Below are 19,896 nucleotides of genomic sequence, written 5' to 3' on the forward strand. Positions count from 1 at the left end.
TCAGTATTCTGTGCAGTTGTCACCCACTGAAACTGGGACAGCATCGTGTCCTGACTTCAGAGGGAGAGGATTCCAAATGCTAAGCATTTGGAAACTTCCTGGACTTCAACCTGGTGGGGTCTTTAGCCCCCTTGCTCTTTCGACCAGTGACAAGGGAAGGGAGCACTCCCCAACAAGGCCAGACCCAGAAAGGTAGGGCCAACTGACCGCCCCCACCCATCCCTCCATCCCTCCGGGCGGAGGACAATCAGACGCATCAGGGAGACCAGTCATAGCAGGAACTCGTTTATTGAGGAAATCACACAGCTTTTATGTAGGGTGAAGGCTAGGTGAGAACCAATCAGCTTAAAGGTCAGCAAGGCATGGGGGGGTTCGCGCAGGCGAGAGTCCCATAGGACTATATGGCAAGCACCAGCTGATCACGTTTGCGGAACTGTTGTTAACCAATCCCTGATGGTGGTCCGATTTATCATCATTAACTTTTGAAATGGCCTTTGAGGCCTTGATCTTGCTCACCCGATAGGAAATAAGGAGTCAGCCTGAGTTAGTTAACGTGTCATTAGTCCCAACATCAACCTATGTGCTTCTCCCATGAGTGATTTTAACTTGTGCTTTCCTTAAAATAAACCACAACTGTGCAAGTAGTAACTTTCACTGAATTCTGTTAAGTTTTTCTAGTGAAAAAAAATTTTTTTTTTTTTTTTGTACCGGGGATTTAACCCAGGAATGCTTTACCATGGAGCCACATCCCCAGCGCTTTTTATTTTTATTTTAGGGCCTTAGTTGCTAAGTTGCTGAGTTGCTTAGTACTTAGTTGCTAAGGCTGAGGTTGGTCTAGAATTTAGATTCTCTTGCCTTAGCCTCCTGAGTTGTTGGGATTACAGGTATGCCACTGTGCCCAGCTCTCCAGTGATTTTTTTTTTTCCCCCCTGAGGTTGGTTTTGCACCCCCAAACTTACAGGTGGTGTCAGAAATGAGGACAGTCTTGTAGAGGACTCTGTTCTCTCAGCTTTTTCAGTTTGCCAACTCCAAGTAACTGATCTGAATGCTGGGGTTGCAGACATTTACAAGTTAAACTGCCTAAATTGGGTATTGTGGCACACACCTGTGATCCCAGCAACTGGGGAGGCCGAGCAGGAGGACTGCTAGTTTGAGGCCAACTTGGGCAATTTGGTGAGGCCCTAAACAAACTTAGCAAAATCCTATCTCAAAAAGCTTGAAAAAAGGGAGAGTGCTTGCTTTGCATGTACAAGGCCTTGGGTTCAATTCACCACCAAAAAAAAAAAAAAGGTATGTTTTTTGGGCTGGGGTTGTGGCTCAGTGGTGAAGCACTCACCTAGCATGCGTGAGGCCCTGGGTTCGATCCTCAGCACCACTCAAAAATAAAATAAAGGTATTGTGTCCACCTAAAACTAAGACAAAATATTAAAAAAAAAAAAAAAAAAAAAAAAAGGCTAAAAAGGGGCTGGAGTACCCTGTTAAGCTCAGTGATGGAGTAACTCTGGTTTCAATCCCTAATACTGCAACAGTATCTCAAAAATTGTTGCCATCACTGTAATTTTAACAGTAATTGAGTGGCTTTTTTTTGTCATTAATAACCTCCTTGTCCTTCAAAATCTTTTACCTGATTCTATATATATGGTGAACATTATCAAATTCGTCCTTTAGATAGGAACTTTAGGGTGTATTGAGAGTGCAGTCACTTCTTAGCTCAAATTCTGTTGTATCACTCAGAAGTTGCTTGAACACTTAGGCAACTGAGAAATAGATCAACTCTGTCTTGTTAATTGTGGGTTTTTGTTCTCTCTTTGCCTGTTTTCATTCCAAGCCAGGTGTGGTAGTGCAAGCCTATAATCCCAGCTACTTGGGAGGCTGGGGCAGTTTTGGTATTTCATCATATTGAACAGTTACAGACTTTTTTTCCTAATAGAAATGTCTGGTGAGTTACCTTGTTAGGAAGATTTCATGGTTATTTCCTAAGTGGATGTAACGACCTTAGCCTTACTGACTGGGTCCTCAAATTTCTCATTGTTTCTTAATAAAAGTTTAAATCTTATTTTGAAGTCTTACTTGGTCCCTTTTGGCTTCCAGTATGGATATAGTTTCTAGCCCAAGTTATTTTTGCTTCATTTCTAACTGGTCTGGGTTGCCTGTCCAGTCCAAGTTTACTCAGTTTATCTGAAGGGCGAAAGTAGGGCCTGAAGAAGGGTTGGAATAGGTTGGTTTCCTTATAACTTTAAATATGTTCTTTTCAAATTATTGCCATTTCTATGAAACTATCAACTTCAAGAAATAAGAAAAATTCTGAGAAACTCCAAGGAGGAAAAGAAAAAAATTTTTTCCCTTTAGGAGCTGTAGTTCGTTGAAAGACCTAAGCAATTTATACATACTTAAAGTTATTTTTTTTAAAGAGTGAATATAGTTGGGGATGTAATTCAGCAGTAGTGTGATTGTCCAACATGCATGAGGTGCTGGGTTTGATGCCACTATTGCAATAAAGAAAAAACACACACACACACAAATACTATTGTACAGTAATTTAAATTTTGATATTTGCTTTGCCAATGAAATGGGGGTGCTCCCTTAAAGTGTTAGGAAATAAATTGATAAAATGATGATACCTAATACTATGAATCATTATCAAGTTCAGGTAAATTGATTATTTATATATATGTATTTTTGGGGGGGGGGGGGTGCTAAGGGATTTGAACCCAGGGCCTCATGCATGCCAGGCAAGCACTTTACCACTGAGCCACATCCCCAGCCCTAAATTGATTACCTTTTAACATCCGATTTCTATTTGTAGTTGATATTCCACTGATAAGAGATTTTGTATATTTTTTAATATTAAAAGACTCATTCTCTTCTCTACTCATTAACAATACTGGAAAAAGAAACATCTTTTAAGCCATTGGACAGTTTGTTTAAACATCTGAGGAAACAGTACTATTTTATTAATCTTGGAATAGGATGTTCCCTTATCCTTTATGCTTATTGGCTGTTTTTCAGGAATAAGATGAAGGGCCTGAAGATTAAGATCATTAGAATCTTGAATTACAGTATTCCATATTTAGGAATCTGAGTGTAGCTGGGAGTAGTGGTGCACACCTGTAATCCCAGTGGCTTGGGAGGCTAAGGCATGGGGATCCCAAGTTCAAAGCCAGCTTCAGCAACTCAGGGAGACCCTGTCTCAATAAAATACAAAAAGAGCTGGGGATGTGGCTCAGTGCTTAATCACTCCTGGGTTCAATCCCTGATCAAAAAAAAAAAAAAAAAAAAAAAAAAAAAAAAAATTGAGTGTAAGAAGTAGGGATAAATCTGGTCTGAGATTTGGAGAGAGCTGAAATACCCAGAAATAGTATTTACACCTGGGAAAAACAATGTTTTTTTGTTGTTTCTTTGGTTTTCGTTTGGGTTTTTTGTTTAATGTGTGTGTGTGGGAATTAAATCCATGTCCTTGCCCACACTGGACAAGTGCTCTACTACCTACCTGGGAAGACAATGTGTACAAGCAAAGGATGTAAACTAAAACTCCCCAACTTTGTTCAACAGAATAAAGGAGCTCAGAACCATACTTACGGAAAGGCATCTCAGTTTTAGAAAATAAAGAAGATGGATTGGGCTTGAGAAGGATCTATCAATTGAACATAAAAGTCAGGAAGCATTTGCTTGTAGATCAGTAACAGTAATAGTGCTCTTTTGCTCAAGCCACTAAATGATTTTATTATCACATGTGACAATAATTTGATCTCAACTTTGAGAGAAATCTGATGGCATTTTCTACCTGGCGTCCTTTTTTTCATGTTTATTGAAAAAATAGATTCTTAGTTTATTGGTGATTTTGAGCATGGCCTTTTGAACTAGATTGTCTATGTTTAAGACCTGACCCTGATACTTACTAGCTGTGTGACTTCAGCCAAGATGCTCACTCTCTCATCACCTTGCCTTCCTTAGCTGTAAGATGCAATAGTAATAGTGTATAGTATAATGTAGCATATTATTGGGTAACAATGGTAATCAATAATGTGTACCTAACAGAGCTGTAAGGATCCAATTAGCTCATATACCTATAGCACTGAGAACGTTATCTCCCACATAGTGCTAAAAAACAACTCTAGGGATCAGACTTTTGGAACTGTGGCAGAGGGAACACTACTCAAAATTTGGAAATAATCAAGAAAGCAGTTATGTTTACCAAACATTTGCCTTTTTAGAAATAGGAGTGAGCATCCTGTGTAATTATATTTTTTATTCAAACTTCCCTTGTCTTCCAGAAAACTGAAGATGATACCCTTGAAAGCTTATAATCTCATGACATCTTTTGGGAGTCGTTCTTTAGCATATTACATTTTTTACTTTCCTTGGATCCTTTGCTTGAATTTTCTCTGTCCTAGTTTATACTGGCCCTGTTGCTTTCGACAGCATCTGGTTGCCAGGATGACCATACAACAGCAAAGAAAGATGACAAAGGTGCATGAGGCCACAGAAGCCAGCCAGGTCTTTAAAGTCACAGGTGCCCCATCGAGTATCTTGTCTTCATTCTCATATGTCTGATTTCTGCTGTTGTACCCCTTGGTTTTATTCAGTAATTGTTTGCTGCTGTTGAGTTGGGATGGAATAGGCATAAGAGAAAGTTTTGTGTTGGTGGGCACAAAGAAAGGAGAAACAGTCTGGTTATCTGGATCATTGATTAAGTCAGTGCTTGGTGACACCGTGTTTACCTTGGTGGTAATAGAGTCATTCAGGGAAATGAACTTTGCCCAAAAATCTGTGGTTAATTCCTTTGAATAACGGGTACTGTTTGTATTTACAACCAAATCTTGGTGTGGGGCTGATGATGGAGCCTCTATTGATGGCAACATGTGGTTTATCAAGGTGGTTTGTTGTTTATTATCTAAATTCATAGCTTTCAGAATCCTTAGTCTCTCCCACCTATCAGATGAAGAACGGGTATTTAGATATGTGGAAGGTGATTGCTCAAAAACCAGCAAATCTGGATCTATACCTGAAAGATAAATAAGATACATTCATTTCAACTTCAAAGAGAAAACCTTAAGCGCAAATTAGAGAAGTGTTGGTTTTGCTATGATGAATTATTGAACTAAGCAAAGTTCAAGTTCAACCATTGCAAACTCCTGAAAAGCTTAGCAACATACTGGCTAATTTTGAATTTATCTTAACTTCTAAGATTACTTTCTGCTATGAACAAATTTGACTACACCCAAGAAGGTTTTGTGTGTGCCAGAGTTTTTGCACAATAGCGAGTGTGTGAGAACTGCAGAAACAGTAACCCTGTGAGCTATGAGAGAACATTTTAAAGTTGAATAAACTAGGATAACAATTCAAAATCATAAGTAAAGTCTCAAATCTCATCCCTTTCCAATCCCGGAGGGTCCTGCTTTTTGTACTTCCCTTTTGTGTACAAACTCCTTTTCCTCTGACTTCAGATGTGCTCAAATCCTGCTGCTTCTTTAAAGGGGAAGAAAAAAGCTCAAGAGCTTTCTGCTGGTCTCTGTAAAGAGACTACATGGTCGTCTCTGTCTCTTTGTCTCTCTGAAAACATGCCAACGTCCATCTCTTTGTTTTGCCTCTATAATCTTCTTAACATTCCTCACTATTTGTCAAAATTATGTTTCTAAGGCAATCAGTCATTTGTTTTTTTAGAACTGGGGATAGAACCCAGGAGCACATTACCACTGAACTATATCTTCAACCCTTTTTATTTATTTATTTTTGTTTTGAGACAGGTTCTCATTAAGTTGCCCAGGCTGGCCTTGAACATGTGTTCCTCCTACCTCAGCCTCCTGAGTAGCTGGGATTATAGGCTTTCATTTATTATTTCTTTTCTTTCAGGGATGGGGGTACCAAGGATTGAACTCGGGAGCACTCGACCACTGAGCCACATCCCCAGCCCTGTTTTGTATTTTATTTAGAGACAGGGTCTCACTGAGTTGATTAGCGCTTCCCTGTTGCTAAGGCTGGCTTTGGACTCCTCCTCCTGTCTCAGCTTCCTGAGCTGCTGGGATCAAGGCATGTGCCACTGTGCCCAGCTCATTTACTATTTCTTGATCACTTGCATCTCATTGCTTTGGCTGCTCTCTGGTCCTCAACACTGCTGATGATCCTCTTGAAATTCTCCCATGACTCACTGGACTCCAAGCCACTTCCCATTTTACCCTAGGCTCCCTGCTTCTCATTTTTAGTGGCCTGCTGGTCCTCTTCCTGCTCCTAAATGGTTGTACAGTTTCTGTATTCTTCAGTCCTTGGTCTTCAGTTCTGCTTCCCCTTGACTGCTCCCTCTTCATCCCCCAACCCCAACACACACAAAGAAATTGTCCCCAACTATCACAACATTGATGACGCTGAAATCTGTATCACCAAATTTTCCTTCTTTCTTGAGCTCTGGTCATGCCTTTCCAGTATCTTCCACCCACACACCTTCCATCAGCTTAATGATGAATATGCCCCAAACCAAGGTCATTATACCTGCCTCCTTGTCTCAGTCAGTGGCATTGTTCTTCCAGTCCCCAAACTGAAGTCTGCACTGGTGTGATTTCTGACTCCTTCATTTCCTTTATTCAGAAAGTAACTAAGGCCAGACACAGTGTCATATGCCTATGATTGCAAGTTTGAGGCCAACCTGGGCAACTTAGACCATATTTCAAAATCAAATAAAAGAATAAAAATTGCTAGAGATATAGCTTGGTGGTAGAGTGATAATGTCCCTGGATTTAATCCCAGGTATAAGAAAGAAAGGAAGGGAGAAGAAAAAGAAAGAAAGAAAGGCAAAAAAAGTAACTAAGACCAGCTCACTGTTTCCAAAGAAATTCCAATATTCTGGTAATTATCCCTCCTTTCTATAGCAACTACAATCACTTTGCCCAGATCTCATGCTTCTCTGGCCAGATTTTCTCTCTCTCTTCCTCCTTCCTTCCTCCCTTCCTCTCTTCCTTTTTCCCTCCCTCCCTTCCTTCCTCCCTCCCTTCCTCCCTCTCCAGTATAGGGAGCTACATTATCAGCCTCTTTTATTTTTTATTTTGAGACAGGGTCTTGCTGAGTTGCTGACACTGGCTTCAAACATGTGACCCTTCTGCCTTAGCCTCCAGGGTTGCTGGGATTAGTCCTGCACCCAGCTCTGACTAGATTTTCTACCCTGTACCCTGCGTATAACTTTCCTTGACTAGTTAAGGTCATCAGACTTAATTATGGAGTTTTCTTGTTAAATGCTTTTGTCAATTCCCTATTTCTGAAAAAGCCTTTTTAAAATGCTATTCTGTCCACAGCCCCTTGGCGAGCCCCCCCTACCCTCTTAGCCATATTTTCACTGCAACTTCAAATGTCATCATATGGTAACTACACCAGTTTTCTTATTTTCCTATGATGCAAAACGGAGCTCATTTTGCCTCTTCCTGGTCTTTTCCAAGGATTCCCCACCACCACCCACTGAATAAAATAGCTTTCATTAGTCTGCCTTTCTTAGAGCCTTTGAAATGAGGCAGTATCAAACATTTTGTACTTAGTTATATGTTTTACACTAATTGGAAGACTTGTCACATCAACTAGATTATTAGGAACTTGAAGGCAGAGATAGGGCCACAGTTTTCTGCAATATTGAGTTCAGTCTACAGCATTAAGTTTTCAATGAATACAGATACCTCCTTTGTATTTTGATGACAAAACACATTCTTCAGAATCCTTGTATGCAGTGTCCATAGACCTCAACGCTGCCATTTATCATTTTATTTCTTAGCATCACCCTCTGCCTGATTTGGCTCTTGTTGAAAGCTCTTGAAATACATGAAATACTGTGCTTTAGTTTTTGTCCAATTGTATATGACTTGTTATTGTCTGGAATGAACTCATCACTGTTGAATGTGCCAAACTAAAGGGAATTTCCTTCCAGTTTTCTGCCCTGAATATCCAAACCATTTCCAGGCAGAGTTCACTGGAAAATAATGATTGAGGGACTTACACAGAACGATTGCCAGCCAGTTTCTAGGCTATATGCTTCTATTAGAATATTACCAACATTCTTCAAAAGTTCTGAATTATATCATCATTACCATCTGTTATGTTGTACAGAATGGCACCGGTCCCAGGCTCTAATATGCAGCTCTCCAGTGTTGGGCAGTGGATATGGAGGCAGTTGACATTGTCATGAATAGGATCATGAAAGAAGACAGCCAAGTTACAGGAAACTGAAAAGCAAAGAGCAAAGTGCATTTGCAGAAGGTCTTGATTTCCATCAGTTTGATGAGCTCTGAGTAACTTACATTTCTTTCAGAAACATTAGATTAACACTATATTACAGAGCTACATTCAGATATATATATATACATATATATTTTATATATACATATATCATATATATTTATATATAAAAAAAATATATTTTTTATATATATATACTAGGGATTGAACTCAGGGGCACTTATATTGTTGAGCCACATCCCTAGCCCTTTTTATTTTTTGAGACAGGGTCTCACTAAGTTACATAGGGCCTTGCTAATTTGCTGAGGCTGACTTTGAATTCACAATCCTCCTGCCTCAGCCTCCAGAGTCACTAGGATTATAGATGTGCACCACCACACCTGACTTATATTCATACATTTCACAGAACATTATGAATTATTTTAATGGTTTCTATGAATATAAAAATGCCTTTTAAAAGGAAAACATCCAATGATTTTCTCTAAGTAATCTTTCATATAATCCATTCCACACAGGATGCCTGGAATCATTATTTTCTAGTCTCAGTATTTTATATTCAAGAAAAATTCAATTGGTCACAAAAACCTCTGGGGATTTATATAGGTTTCTGGGTACAGCGCCCTCATAGAATGCTAAGGTGCTGGGGCCCACCCGAGGAAGAAATAGGAAAATTAAGGGATCAATTCTATAACTAAAGAAAAAGGAATAACAGGAAGGGCAAAAGAGTAAGGACATTACTGGGAGAAGCCCTATGATGGAAAGGCAGCAGGCCAAGTGACCCTGACTACAGATGTGCACTAGCCCCATAGGCAAAAAATCACATCCAAGGAAAAGGCTACTCAGTGTCATTTAGGGTGGCAGGCAGTGGATAGGCAGCAGCATTGGCTCACAGAATTGTATTCATGGAGCACATAACTTGCTCATGCTGTCTCCCCTTTTCTAATTAAATTTGTTCCTCAAAAAATGTGCTAAAACCTGAAGTCAGCTTTGTTGGATGCAAATCTTCAGTCCATCTTCCCCAAAATGCAACAGATTTTGCTTTTGTTGCAGTGCAGTCATAACACATAATGTAAAATATTTGTTGGCCAAAAGGTATCAAATTCTTTAATAAAATTAGACTAGAGAGGGGCAGCTCATGGTTACCAGACCCCATAGCATGCCTCACTCAGCTGTGGAATCGCTACTGGGAGAAGCTGTACAGCTTTTGTGTAAGGTTAACTATTAGGAGCTGCATCTCCACCATTACTTCTGGGACACCCTCAACTTTCTAATCCTTTATTTTCCCATAAGGAGGAAGAATAGGACAAAAGTTAATGAATCATTCATTGCTAATACATTACAGATTATAAGTATAATCCCTAAGGACTGCACTATAAAGTTTTAAGGGAAAGGTCTTAAAAAATTAAAATTTAAGACAATTAAATTTCTGATAAAGTAGTTTATGCTGTAGAGAACAATTTTAAAATATGTTTTATAGTCCTTGTATACCTTGCAGAGTTCCATTTCTTTTTTTTTTTTTCTTTCTTTCTTTTTTTTTTTTTTGGAGGAGTGGTACCAGGAATTGAACTCAGGGGCACTTGACCATTGAGCCACATCCTGCCCTTTTTTGTATTTTATTTAGAGATAGCGTCTCACTGAGTTGCTTAACACCTCATTTTTGCTGAGTCTGATTTTGAACTCTCAATCCTCCTGCCTCAACCTTCTGAGCTGCTGGTATTACAGGTGTGCACCATCACGCAGGACCGCAGAGTCACATTTCTGTGACTTCACAGTTGAAAATTCTGACTTCCAGATAAAAACTGGGGTATGCCTTCCTGCCCTTTACTGTTCTGAAGGAAGAAAACCAAAATGTGAAACTGCAGAGGCGCTAAGATTGTGGAATTGTCCTAGATCTTACAGTAGCCCTGAAAATACAGAGGTCACAGGCCTTAGGGATTCACGCCCTGAGAAAATTCAGAAAATGTACAGCCCCTCCCCTACTTCCCCTCAGTGGAGGCTTATGAGAGTTAGAAGCATCTGGAAGGTGGAAATTTGGATCTACTAGCTTTTTAAAAAGAACTCCCCTTTATTAAATTAATTATTCTCTTTGTGCCTTATTAACATTTTCCTTCTTCTTTTGTGCTTCTAGGAACTGAATCCAGGGGTGCTCTACCATCGAGCAACATACTCAATCCTTTTTTGAATTTTTAGTTTTGAGACAGGGTCCAGGCTGGACTTGAACTTTTGCTCCAGCTGTCTCAGCCTCCCAAGTTATTATAGGCATGTTCTGCCAGCTTACCTGTGCCTGATCAGCTTTTGACAACTTGGCCAGTAACATTTTCTCACATTGTGGTTCCTTGATGATCTGGTAATACTCTCCAATTAGCTCCAAGTTTCATTTCAGATATCTTACATGCATAATTGGATAAGTGGAATTGGTGATTAATAAATTGGTACTGAATTATGGTTAAAAAAAAAAGTGTGAAATGGAAGGTACATAGCTCAGTGGTAGTGTGTGCCTAGCATGCAAGAGGCCCTGTGCTAGATCCCTAGCACCAAAAAAAAAAAAAAAAAAAAAAAAAAAAGTGAAACAATGAAGGGAATTATTTTAGTACTGTGTTGCTTTTGTTGTTTCTTTCCAAGTAGGTTTAAAATCATGGGGAAAATGAAAAATAAAGAAGTCTTTAGGCAATTGCAAACTTGAAATTCTGCAACAATGAAATGTTTTCCTGGATCATGAACGCCTGGATCATATTATATCCATGATGTTTACACCCAGATTCCATATCATAAAGAAAAAAATTCATTAGAAAAATTTGAAAATATGATTGTATTATTTGATATTTAACAAAATGTTTCAAAATATGATTTGCACGCTAAATTTCTATTCAATACATACCACGTTTGGTCAACCCAAGCAAGCACATTTCAGAAATCTGGTATGATACTAATATCATGAAAAGATATTTTGAAAAGGAAATTAATGTGAACATTTTTGAAATCATATATGTTATATTCTGGGCTATAAAAATACTAATCCTGGTGGAAATATTTTCTCTTAGTACTTTTTTGAAGAAAAGAGGATTTTTTTTTTTTTTCTTGTAGGTTCTATAGCATTCTGGGACCTTACTAGATTTGTAAATAGAGCCTGCTCTGGCTCATCCTGCAAAGCCAGTCTGGTAGCTCTCTCTCTTTCTTTCTGCTGGCTTGCTCTCAGGTTCTCTCTGTCTCTCTCCTCCCCCTCTAATTCCACAGCATCTTTGTTGGCCTTTTGCCTAAGGCTCCTTACTTAGGTCTTCATTCTTGGAAACTCCCTTATTTCTGCTCAATTATGTTATTAATACTTACCGTCCTTCCTAAGACAGCAGCTCCTACTGCACTTCTGGCCAGTGCTCTCAGAATAATATTTCAAGAACTGGGCTCCCAGCTTCTGAGACTCTTCCAAATCAATTAGAAGACCTGGGAAGCGGCGGATCCAGCAGTCTCTGTAAAAAATGGTGGGTGAGCAGAGAGAGTCTGATGTCCACCCCATGCTTAGGAGCAATATCACTTCTGTTGCTACCACTGCCACATGCATTTCTTTGCTGTGAAGAGAAACTTGGAAAAAGTCTAATTTCCGGACAGAGACTAACACTGACCATTAGAGTTCAAGCTCTGAATCTTCTGGACTCTGACTGAGGGTAAGCTTCCTGGGGACCTTTCTGGAGAGTCATCTTGTAGAGAAAGAAGGCTCTTCTTTGCACGTTGGTTTTTCTTTTGTTTCTTCCCACTTTAGCCCCAGGTGAACATTGGACTTGGGGGCGTTCTTTCCTAACCCTTTTCAAGCTATTCCAATATTCTGTCCCTTTGTCTCTTGAAGACGTAGATTCTCTTGTCTGCTTTTCTTCTTTCTCTGAAAGTGAAGAGCCACAGACACCTTTTACTAAGTAAATATAAAGAGAAGTGGAAATCCTAGTCGAGTCTTTCTGAGGAAAACAATAATTTGGTAGCTCAACATCAGATAAAGGAAAGGTCTGTTTCACCGGAAACAAGACATTATTTTGTGAGGTCTTCTTTATGGCTTTTAAGGAACTTGTGACTGTGGATTTTTTTTTTTTTTAATCAGCTCTTTATTTCTTCAAATTTAAATTCTGGTGTTCATTAGAAAAACAGTTTGTGTATTGGTTTAGTTTTTTGTTGTTGTTTAGCTACAAATGCTTGAAAGTAAATAAAATAAAAATTTAGTTTTTATGTTGCAATCGTTGCAAAACCATTGAACATCAATCCTGTATTTTTTGTAAAGGATAGTCATAAGATTTCTTCTTAAAAGAAAACTAAAGATTCAGCCATTATATAGTGTTTATAATGTACATGTGTTGTGGGAAACAGACTGGTTGAGAAGCCCCAAGCAGCACTTGGAGAGAGGAGAACTTTATTTACGCCTGTGGGCCCAGAGGAAAACAAAAACTCCAAATTCTGAGCCCTGATCTACAGTCTCTCACATTTATAGGTTGTTTGATGTCCTCTTAAACCCATCCTATCATTGGGGCTTTTTCCTCTTTTTTTAAAAAAGTTTCTAAAGGGCTGGGGATATAGCTCAGTCGGTAGAGTGCTTGCCTTGCAAGCACAAGGCCCTGGGTTCAATCCCCAGCACCACAAAAATAAATAAATAATAAAAAAAAAAAAATTAAAAAAAATTCCTAATCTATGTGGCTGAAGGCCTGTGCAGGGTCTCTAGCATCAGGCAGGTTCACAGAACAGATAAGAAGCAGCAGTTCTTTTCACAGACATCTATTACATTTCAGGAGGGAGTAGTCAGACTCTTAGGGCAGCTATTTACAATCCAAAAGGTAGGGACCATGGTTAATTAGGCTTCCTGGAGAAAGGCTGAGAGAGAGAAGGGGAACTGACCCCTTCCCCAGGCATTGCTCTCTTACCACAATGTTTTTATAATTTCATTTTACAACCAGGTCTGGTTTTGCCATCACACATGGAATACAACACCTTTAAACTGTATAGTGTCCAACCAAGAATAAGTATAATTTGTAGTAAAAATCGAGAAGATTTTCAAGAAGAGAACCACTGTTATCTTCTCTGTTTTCTGATGTTCACATCTGCAAGTTATAAAAAGGGAGATATCTTTATGAAGTATAAACAGAAAGGCATGACATCTCTGAAACAGAAGTATTTGCTGCAGAATATGCATTTAAATGGTTTTAAATATCTAAATATTGATAGAAATACTTCAGCTACAATGTCCAAACATTTGAAACTTCAGTGAAAATGGCTTCTTGATTGTTGTGGATTCTTTATCTCATGATGTCCAAGATAACAAATTAGTTTAAATCAGAAACGTGCTTCTTTTTTCCTTCCATTTTTATGTAAAGTGGTACCTCTGGCATGAAGTACTGCTTCTTAAAAAACAAAAACAACAACAAAAAAAGCGAAACTGATCTTCCTAACCTTTAATCTGTGTTTCTTTCATACCTTTTGGCATACTGACTTATTTACCTTATTAAATACTTGACCCCAAAATGTTAATGTTATTCAATTTTTCATCTCTCCACCTGTTTTCTAATAATAGACAGTCTACTTATAACATATCTTTAACTTTTTAGAAACATGTATTAATAGGGAAAATGAAGAAGAAAACATTTAAGACCGAACAACTTTAAAAACCATTTTACTTGCTTTGGAGGAAAAACAATATCACACATTAACTCCTAACTTTGAATAAGCTACATAAAATACACGAAAAATTACCATTTCATTCCAATAACTTCTTACAGAAAGGAAATTTCAGTCGCTTACTTGCTAACAGATTGTTCCACCTGTTCTGAGGGGAGAGGGAAGATAGATTTTCTAATGGCAAAGCAAGGGACAGATGAGTAACAACAACCAAAAATCACTCCCTGTTTTTCATGAAATTCCATAGCTATTTCTATTAAGAACTGCCTCAGGACATAAGTGGAAAGTGTACTTTCTAACATTGTGACCTCCAAATCTAGTTTTGTTAAATGCAGTCTTTTGTGTTTGATATATAATTCCTTGGAGTTCTCTTGTTCCCTGCAGGGCTAATGGAACAATCCACAATTGTTTAAGCTGACAAATGACATTTGAATGAAGATCCAAGTTTCACATGAAAGGATCTACAATTTCTAATGCCAAAACAAGATTTATATTTTAAAAAATTGTATTTGTATGTGTGTATATGTGTGTGGATTGCATAAATATTAAGTCTGGAAGTGAGTAACTTCTTCAGGGTAAGTATTCTGAAATGGAAAAATAGAAAATGGACTGCAGGACTAAGGGTGGGGATGTCCACAACACTCAAAATTTGTTCATGTGAGACAAAATTGCAGAAATCAGGAAGCAATTGCAACTTTGAATCAAATTGGTATATAGCTTTTATTACAAATCTTATCAATTGTCCAGAACAATTAAACTATTACAATGCAGTGATACATTATAATTATTTCCAATAGGATGCTCTTGAGAGGGGTTAGAAAATGAGATTAATATCTTAAAAAGCACTTAATTTCTCCCAATAGCCTGATTCAGTAGCTCTGGTTTGGGGACCAGAATATTTATTTTTAGAAGTGCCCCAGTTGATTTCCTAAGATGTTTGAAAACCATTGATCTAGATGACTGAAATAAATGGAAGTTTATAAGAGGATACTTACTTTGAATTAAGCAGAGCTGTTTTATTTTGTTTTTTTGTTTTTTGTTTTTTTTTTTTTGTGTAGTGCTGGGGATTGAACCCAGGGCCTTGTGCATGCAATGCAGGCATTCTACCAACTAAGCTACATCCCCAGCCCCAAAGTTAACAATTTTTATTTTTTATTTATTTATTTATTTATTTATTGTGGTGCTGGGGATTGAACCCAGGGCCTTGTGCTTGAGAGGCAAGCACTCTACCAACTGAGCTATATCCCCAACCCCCCAAAGCCATTTTAAGAATTTATACTTTATCTTATTTAAATCATTCATTTTGATTCTTTTAAAAAAAAAAAGGAATAAAATTGTTTTAGGAACACTAGAGGGACAAAAAAACAAAAAGGAAACCCACAAAACACCAACGAAAAAACAGATGAGGGGCTGAGCTTGTGGCTCAGTGGTAGAGCACTTACCTAGCCTGTGTGAGGTACTGGGTCGAATTCTCAGCACCACATATAAATAAATGAATAAAATAAAATAAACGGCCATCAACATCTACAAAATATCTGAAAAACATACATAAAATAATTTTATATGAATGAAATCATACTGTTGCAGGTTTTTGTTTTGTTTTGTTTTGTTTTAATGGTACTGGGAATTGAGCCTAGAGACTCATATATGCTAGGCTAGTGTTCTACCACTGAGCCACATCCTTATCATCTTTATTTTTGAAATTTGAGATAATGTCTCAAAGCTGAGACATTTGAAATAATGTCATTATCTCAAATTTGAGATAATGTCTCAAAGTTGCCCAGGATAGCCTCAAACTTGAGAACCTACCACCTCAGCCTCCTGAGTCACTGGGATTACAGGTATATGGCACCATGCCTGGCCTATAGAACATATATTTTTTAAAAACCTAATGCAAAATTGTATTTTTCAGTGCATTTAAAGAATGATTTACATTGAAGTTATAATGGTTCTATGGTATTTCTTTTACTTCTTTCTTCTTCTTCTTCTTTTTTTTTTCTTCTTTGTACTGGAGATTGAACCCAAGGATATTCTACTTCTGTGCTACATCCCCAGTCCTTTCAATTTTTATTTTCAGACAGGGTCTCACTAAGTTGCCCAGGCTGAGCTCAAACTTGGAATGCTCCTGCCTCAGCCTCACAAGCAACTGAGATTATAAGCTGTGTGCCAACATTTTAGCTTTTTTGTTATATTGTTTTTTTGTTTGTTATTTTATTTTTGTAGTGCTGGGAATCAAACCCAGAACCTTTAACATGTAAGGCAAGCACTCTATCACTGATCCACATCCCAGCCCCTCATTCTTTGCCCATACTAAAATTTCTCTGCAGATTTCTCAGCTGTAAAATATCTCCAAAATGTATTATAATTCACAAAGATCACTTAACAACAGTGCCTAGCACATAATAAGCACTCAGTAAATATTAGCTATTATTATTATACATTGTGTTGGTTTCCAATTTCTCATTATCAAAAGTGATACTGTGACTAAGTTAAAAAAGAAATATTCTCCACAAATCCTTAAATAAATTGCCTGTGTTTGATCATAACTTTGGTCTTTTGTAAAAACACAGTGATGTAAAGTGCTTGAAATGAATCATAGTTTTACAAAGACCAGTCTTTATTGTTCAATGATCAGTCAATCACAGATCTATATAATTATACCTCTAGTTATATAAAACAATATTTTTATGAAGTCTAGAAATAATATTTTAGGTCTTTTTAAAATAAAGGCTTTGCAGTTCTAGCTTAGGAGAAAACTTACTGTGTGGTTTATTTAAACGACTGATCTTTTAAGATGCTCCTAGTCCTAAATGATGTTATTGTCATGTTGGGGACCAAAAAGCTTACAGGATCGGTGTTCAGTGTTGTTAGACTAACACCCCAGATTCCTTGTCCAACCTGATCTAGCCCTGATAATATTACTGTGCTTGAATGTGCATCATTCATCAAGTGCGATTTTTCAGTTGGCTTAAAAAGGCAAGGAAATACTAGTCTAAGGCATATCTATGACAGCTGGGAAACAAAAGCAACTATTGGTGAAAGACTTTAAAGAGTCAGAGGAGTCTAAGAGCCCATTCTTGGGGCTGACTCACTGCATCCTGCATTGTCTTTGAATGAGGCATGAATCAATCCCAGGTCCAAGTCTCTTTGATACAGGGTCTCCCAGCAAAAGACACCCCCCATTAGTAGATGTTGCACTTCACCTTCCCAAAGAGCCTGCTAAATCCTTCGTCACTTACGTGCCCCCACTCCAAAAACCCTGGCCACACCTGAGGATGTCTCACTACACCCTCACTGAGAATGGAAGTATGAGGCCAGTGTGACAATGGAGTTTTATCAGTAATGATTTATAGGCCAGGTGAAACAAGGTGAAGCACTGAGCGTTCAGTAGACCCCAAGAAAGAAACTAGTCCTAGTTCCACATTTGTTTCCTTTGTTTTTACCAAGGGTTATGGGTGCAACTTAAGAACAGACGGATCACCATTGAGAAGTCCAAATTTGAGCGTCTTTATTAAGCCGACCATCTCACGCTATGCCCCAAAAATGGCTATTGGGAGAATAGCCCCAACCATAGGGTTGCAGGAATTCTTATATCAAAAATCACATCAATCATAAGTGTCTGTTGCTATGATCGGAAATTACAAACTAACATCATGAGATCATCAACAGAGGGGCAAGTGGGTCAAAATGACCCTTACCTAGGTACAAACTAAAGAATGGTTACTAACATCCACACAATCATTGTTGACATCACCATTCACATGGTGCATTGTTCAGGAGAAATACGCATCAAAAAAGAACAATTTTTCATCACATAAGAATTGTCATTTTTTATTGCTAAACATCTCATGCTAAGTGAATGATGATAGGTATAGAGGCGGGTTGTTCCTATGGGAGAAGCTAAGCAATTGTTGATAGGTACAGAGGTGAGGTGTTCCCATGGGAGAAGCTCATTTCCTACATAACATGGAGTCTCAGAGCAAAATGGAGTCTGTTTAGTCATTGCCCATATACCCTGGCCTGTAACATTTTCATGGAGCCAAATCTGTCAGCCTGTCACATAAGGAGGCCAGAATCTACTAGAATTTTTCTACATCTCTTACGTTTTAGTTCCTTGTTCCTGGTGTGCAGAAAATAATAGATGAAAACACCTTTCCATGAAGCAGCTAAATCACAGTCAGAAGCACAGAGGGCAGTGTGTTAAAAGGACTTCACGTTTTACTGGCATGACTTTTTTCTCTCTGGTTTTAAACCCTTCCCCCTTCCCAACATAAAATATTAATTGGCATAGTCGGGTGCATCTTCAGTTTGAAATAGGGGAATTCTATTTATGAAGATGTTATTTAACAGCTTGTTATTCAAAAGGAAAGCTGAAGTTTGTAGTTTAATAAACAAACTTGGGCTGAGGATATAGCAGTAGAGTGAGTGCTGCCTAAGGACCAGGGTTTGAACCCTAGCAACACACACACACACACACACAATTAATTTTTTTTGGGGGGGTGCTGGGGATCAAACCCAGGGCCTTGTGCTTACAAGGCAAGCACTCTACCGGCTATCTCCCCAGCCCCCTTAATTAATTTTTTAAAAATGCTGCTGAGTGCAGTGGCACACACCTATAATCCCAGAGATTCAGGAGGCCTCTGAGGTAGGATTCAAAATTGAGGCCAACCTCAGCAACTTAGCCAGACCCTGTCTTGAAATAAAAAAGTGAAAAAGGTTTGGGGATGTAGCTCAGTGGTAGATCACCCCTGGCTTCAAAGCCCCAGTACCCATGCCCCTCCCCCCCAAAATCCCAAATACATATTCTCTTTAGGTTGAGGACTTACAATTAGTTCTGAAATCTTGTTCTGGGGAGGTTTTCAAGATTTTTTTCCATAATAAATATGTGAGCACAAATTGCTCCCTTATAATCTTTACCCTTCCTTTTGTATTTTGTCTAAAGAAAAAAAAATTACAACAAATTTAAATACATTAATTGGGTTTTATTTTCAATTCTAGAACCAGGCAACATCTTGCTCAATAAAACACAATGCCTGTTCCATGTTAGCCAAGCAAAGGAGGTGTGTTTCATGGTCAGAAAAGGACTGAGGAAAGCAGAATCAGAGAACCAAAAATGGACAGGTAATTCAGTTACTTTTCTTGTAAAGGTGAAAGCAGGGGGTGCTTCCTCATTATGCCAGCTACAACTGGCCTATTTGGAGATACGTCTCTTCTCTCTTTTGAGATAGACAACTCTACGGAGATCAGCTGAATAACTTAGTATGGGCTTGGTGAGGTGGAACTTCAGCATGAGCGCGTGCATTTTGGTTTGGACTTTGGGACCTAGTGCAGGAGCTGTCCAAACCAATGGCATCCTATAAATTCATCTAACATGTGGTCAAAGGGCAGTACAACAATGCAAAGATCTTAATATTAGGCTTGATTTTCAATTTTAGAATGGGCAACATTTCATACCATAAATTAGAATAAGTGTTCCCATGGCAGGAGCAAAGGAAGCTGGTTTTATAGATAGGATTGAAGAAAGTGGAAGCAAAAACAAAAGGCAGATCGATCACTTCGAAGTTACTCTGTAAAGCAGGGACAGGGAGAGAGAACACCAGAAAAAAATGCTGGCTAATTGACATCAGGCTATTTTAGGTTACCTCTTTTGTGTAAGAATTATGACAACTCAAACTGATTTGGGAAATCTGGATGTTATCACTCTAATCCTGATTTCTTGGAAGGTCAGAAAAACAGATTAGTTTCAACTTGGTGACACAGAACTTTACCCTGACTCCATTTTGATTTTTTGCCTGTCAATTGGGGCCTAGTACAGAAGCTTAATCCAAAGTAATACCCAAATCTAACGTTATTTTTCTCTACCCTCTTCTAGGATAAATTCATGTCTCATAAGCAACGTAAGGTCCTTCCTATTATTTGGAGTAAGGCTTCTTACGTCCATGTTCTGGAAGATGGGATATTTCCATCTGTTGGTCACCCCTAACAGTCTTCAGTCCACCAGGGTATGGGTATGTAGGGAAGGGGGGTGGCAAGAAAAAG

General features: G+C 38.4%; 1 protein-coding gene across 1 annotated transcript; it reads right to left on the reverse strand.

The window, feature by feature from the left end:
• Positions 1–1,310: 1,310 nt before the first annotated feature.
• Positions 1,311–12,940, reverse strand: MANSC4 (MANSC domain containing 4). Its single transcript, XM_079139485.1, is given in 4 exon segments — positions 1,311–4,378; positions 4,380–5,005; positions 8,064–8,198; positions 11,539–12,940. Coding segments are annotated over 4 exon segments (1,059 nt in total). The 5' UTR covers positions 11,768–12,940; the 3' UTR covers positions 1,311–4,309.
• Between the last annotated feature and the right edge of the window lie 6,956 nt (positions 12,941–19,896).

This window comes from Sciurus vulgaris (genome assembly GCF_902686455.1).
Source record: "Sciurus vulgaris genome assembly, chromosome: 5".
Lineage (NCBI taxonomy): Eukaryota > Metazoa > Chordata > Mammalia > Rodentia > Sciuridae > Sciurus > Sciurus vulgaris.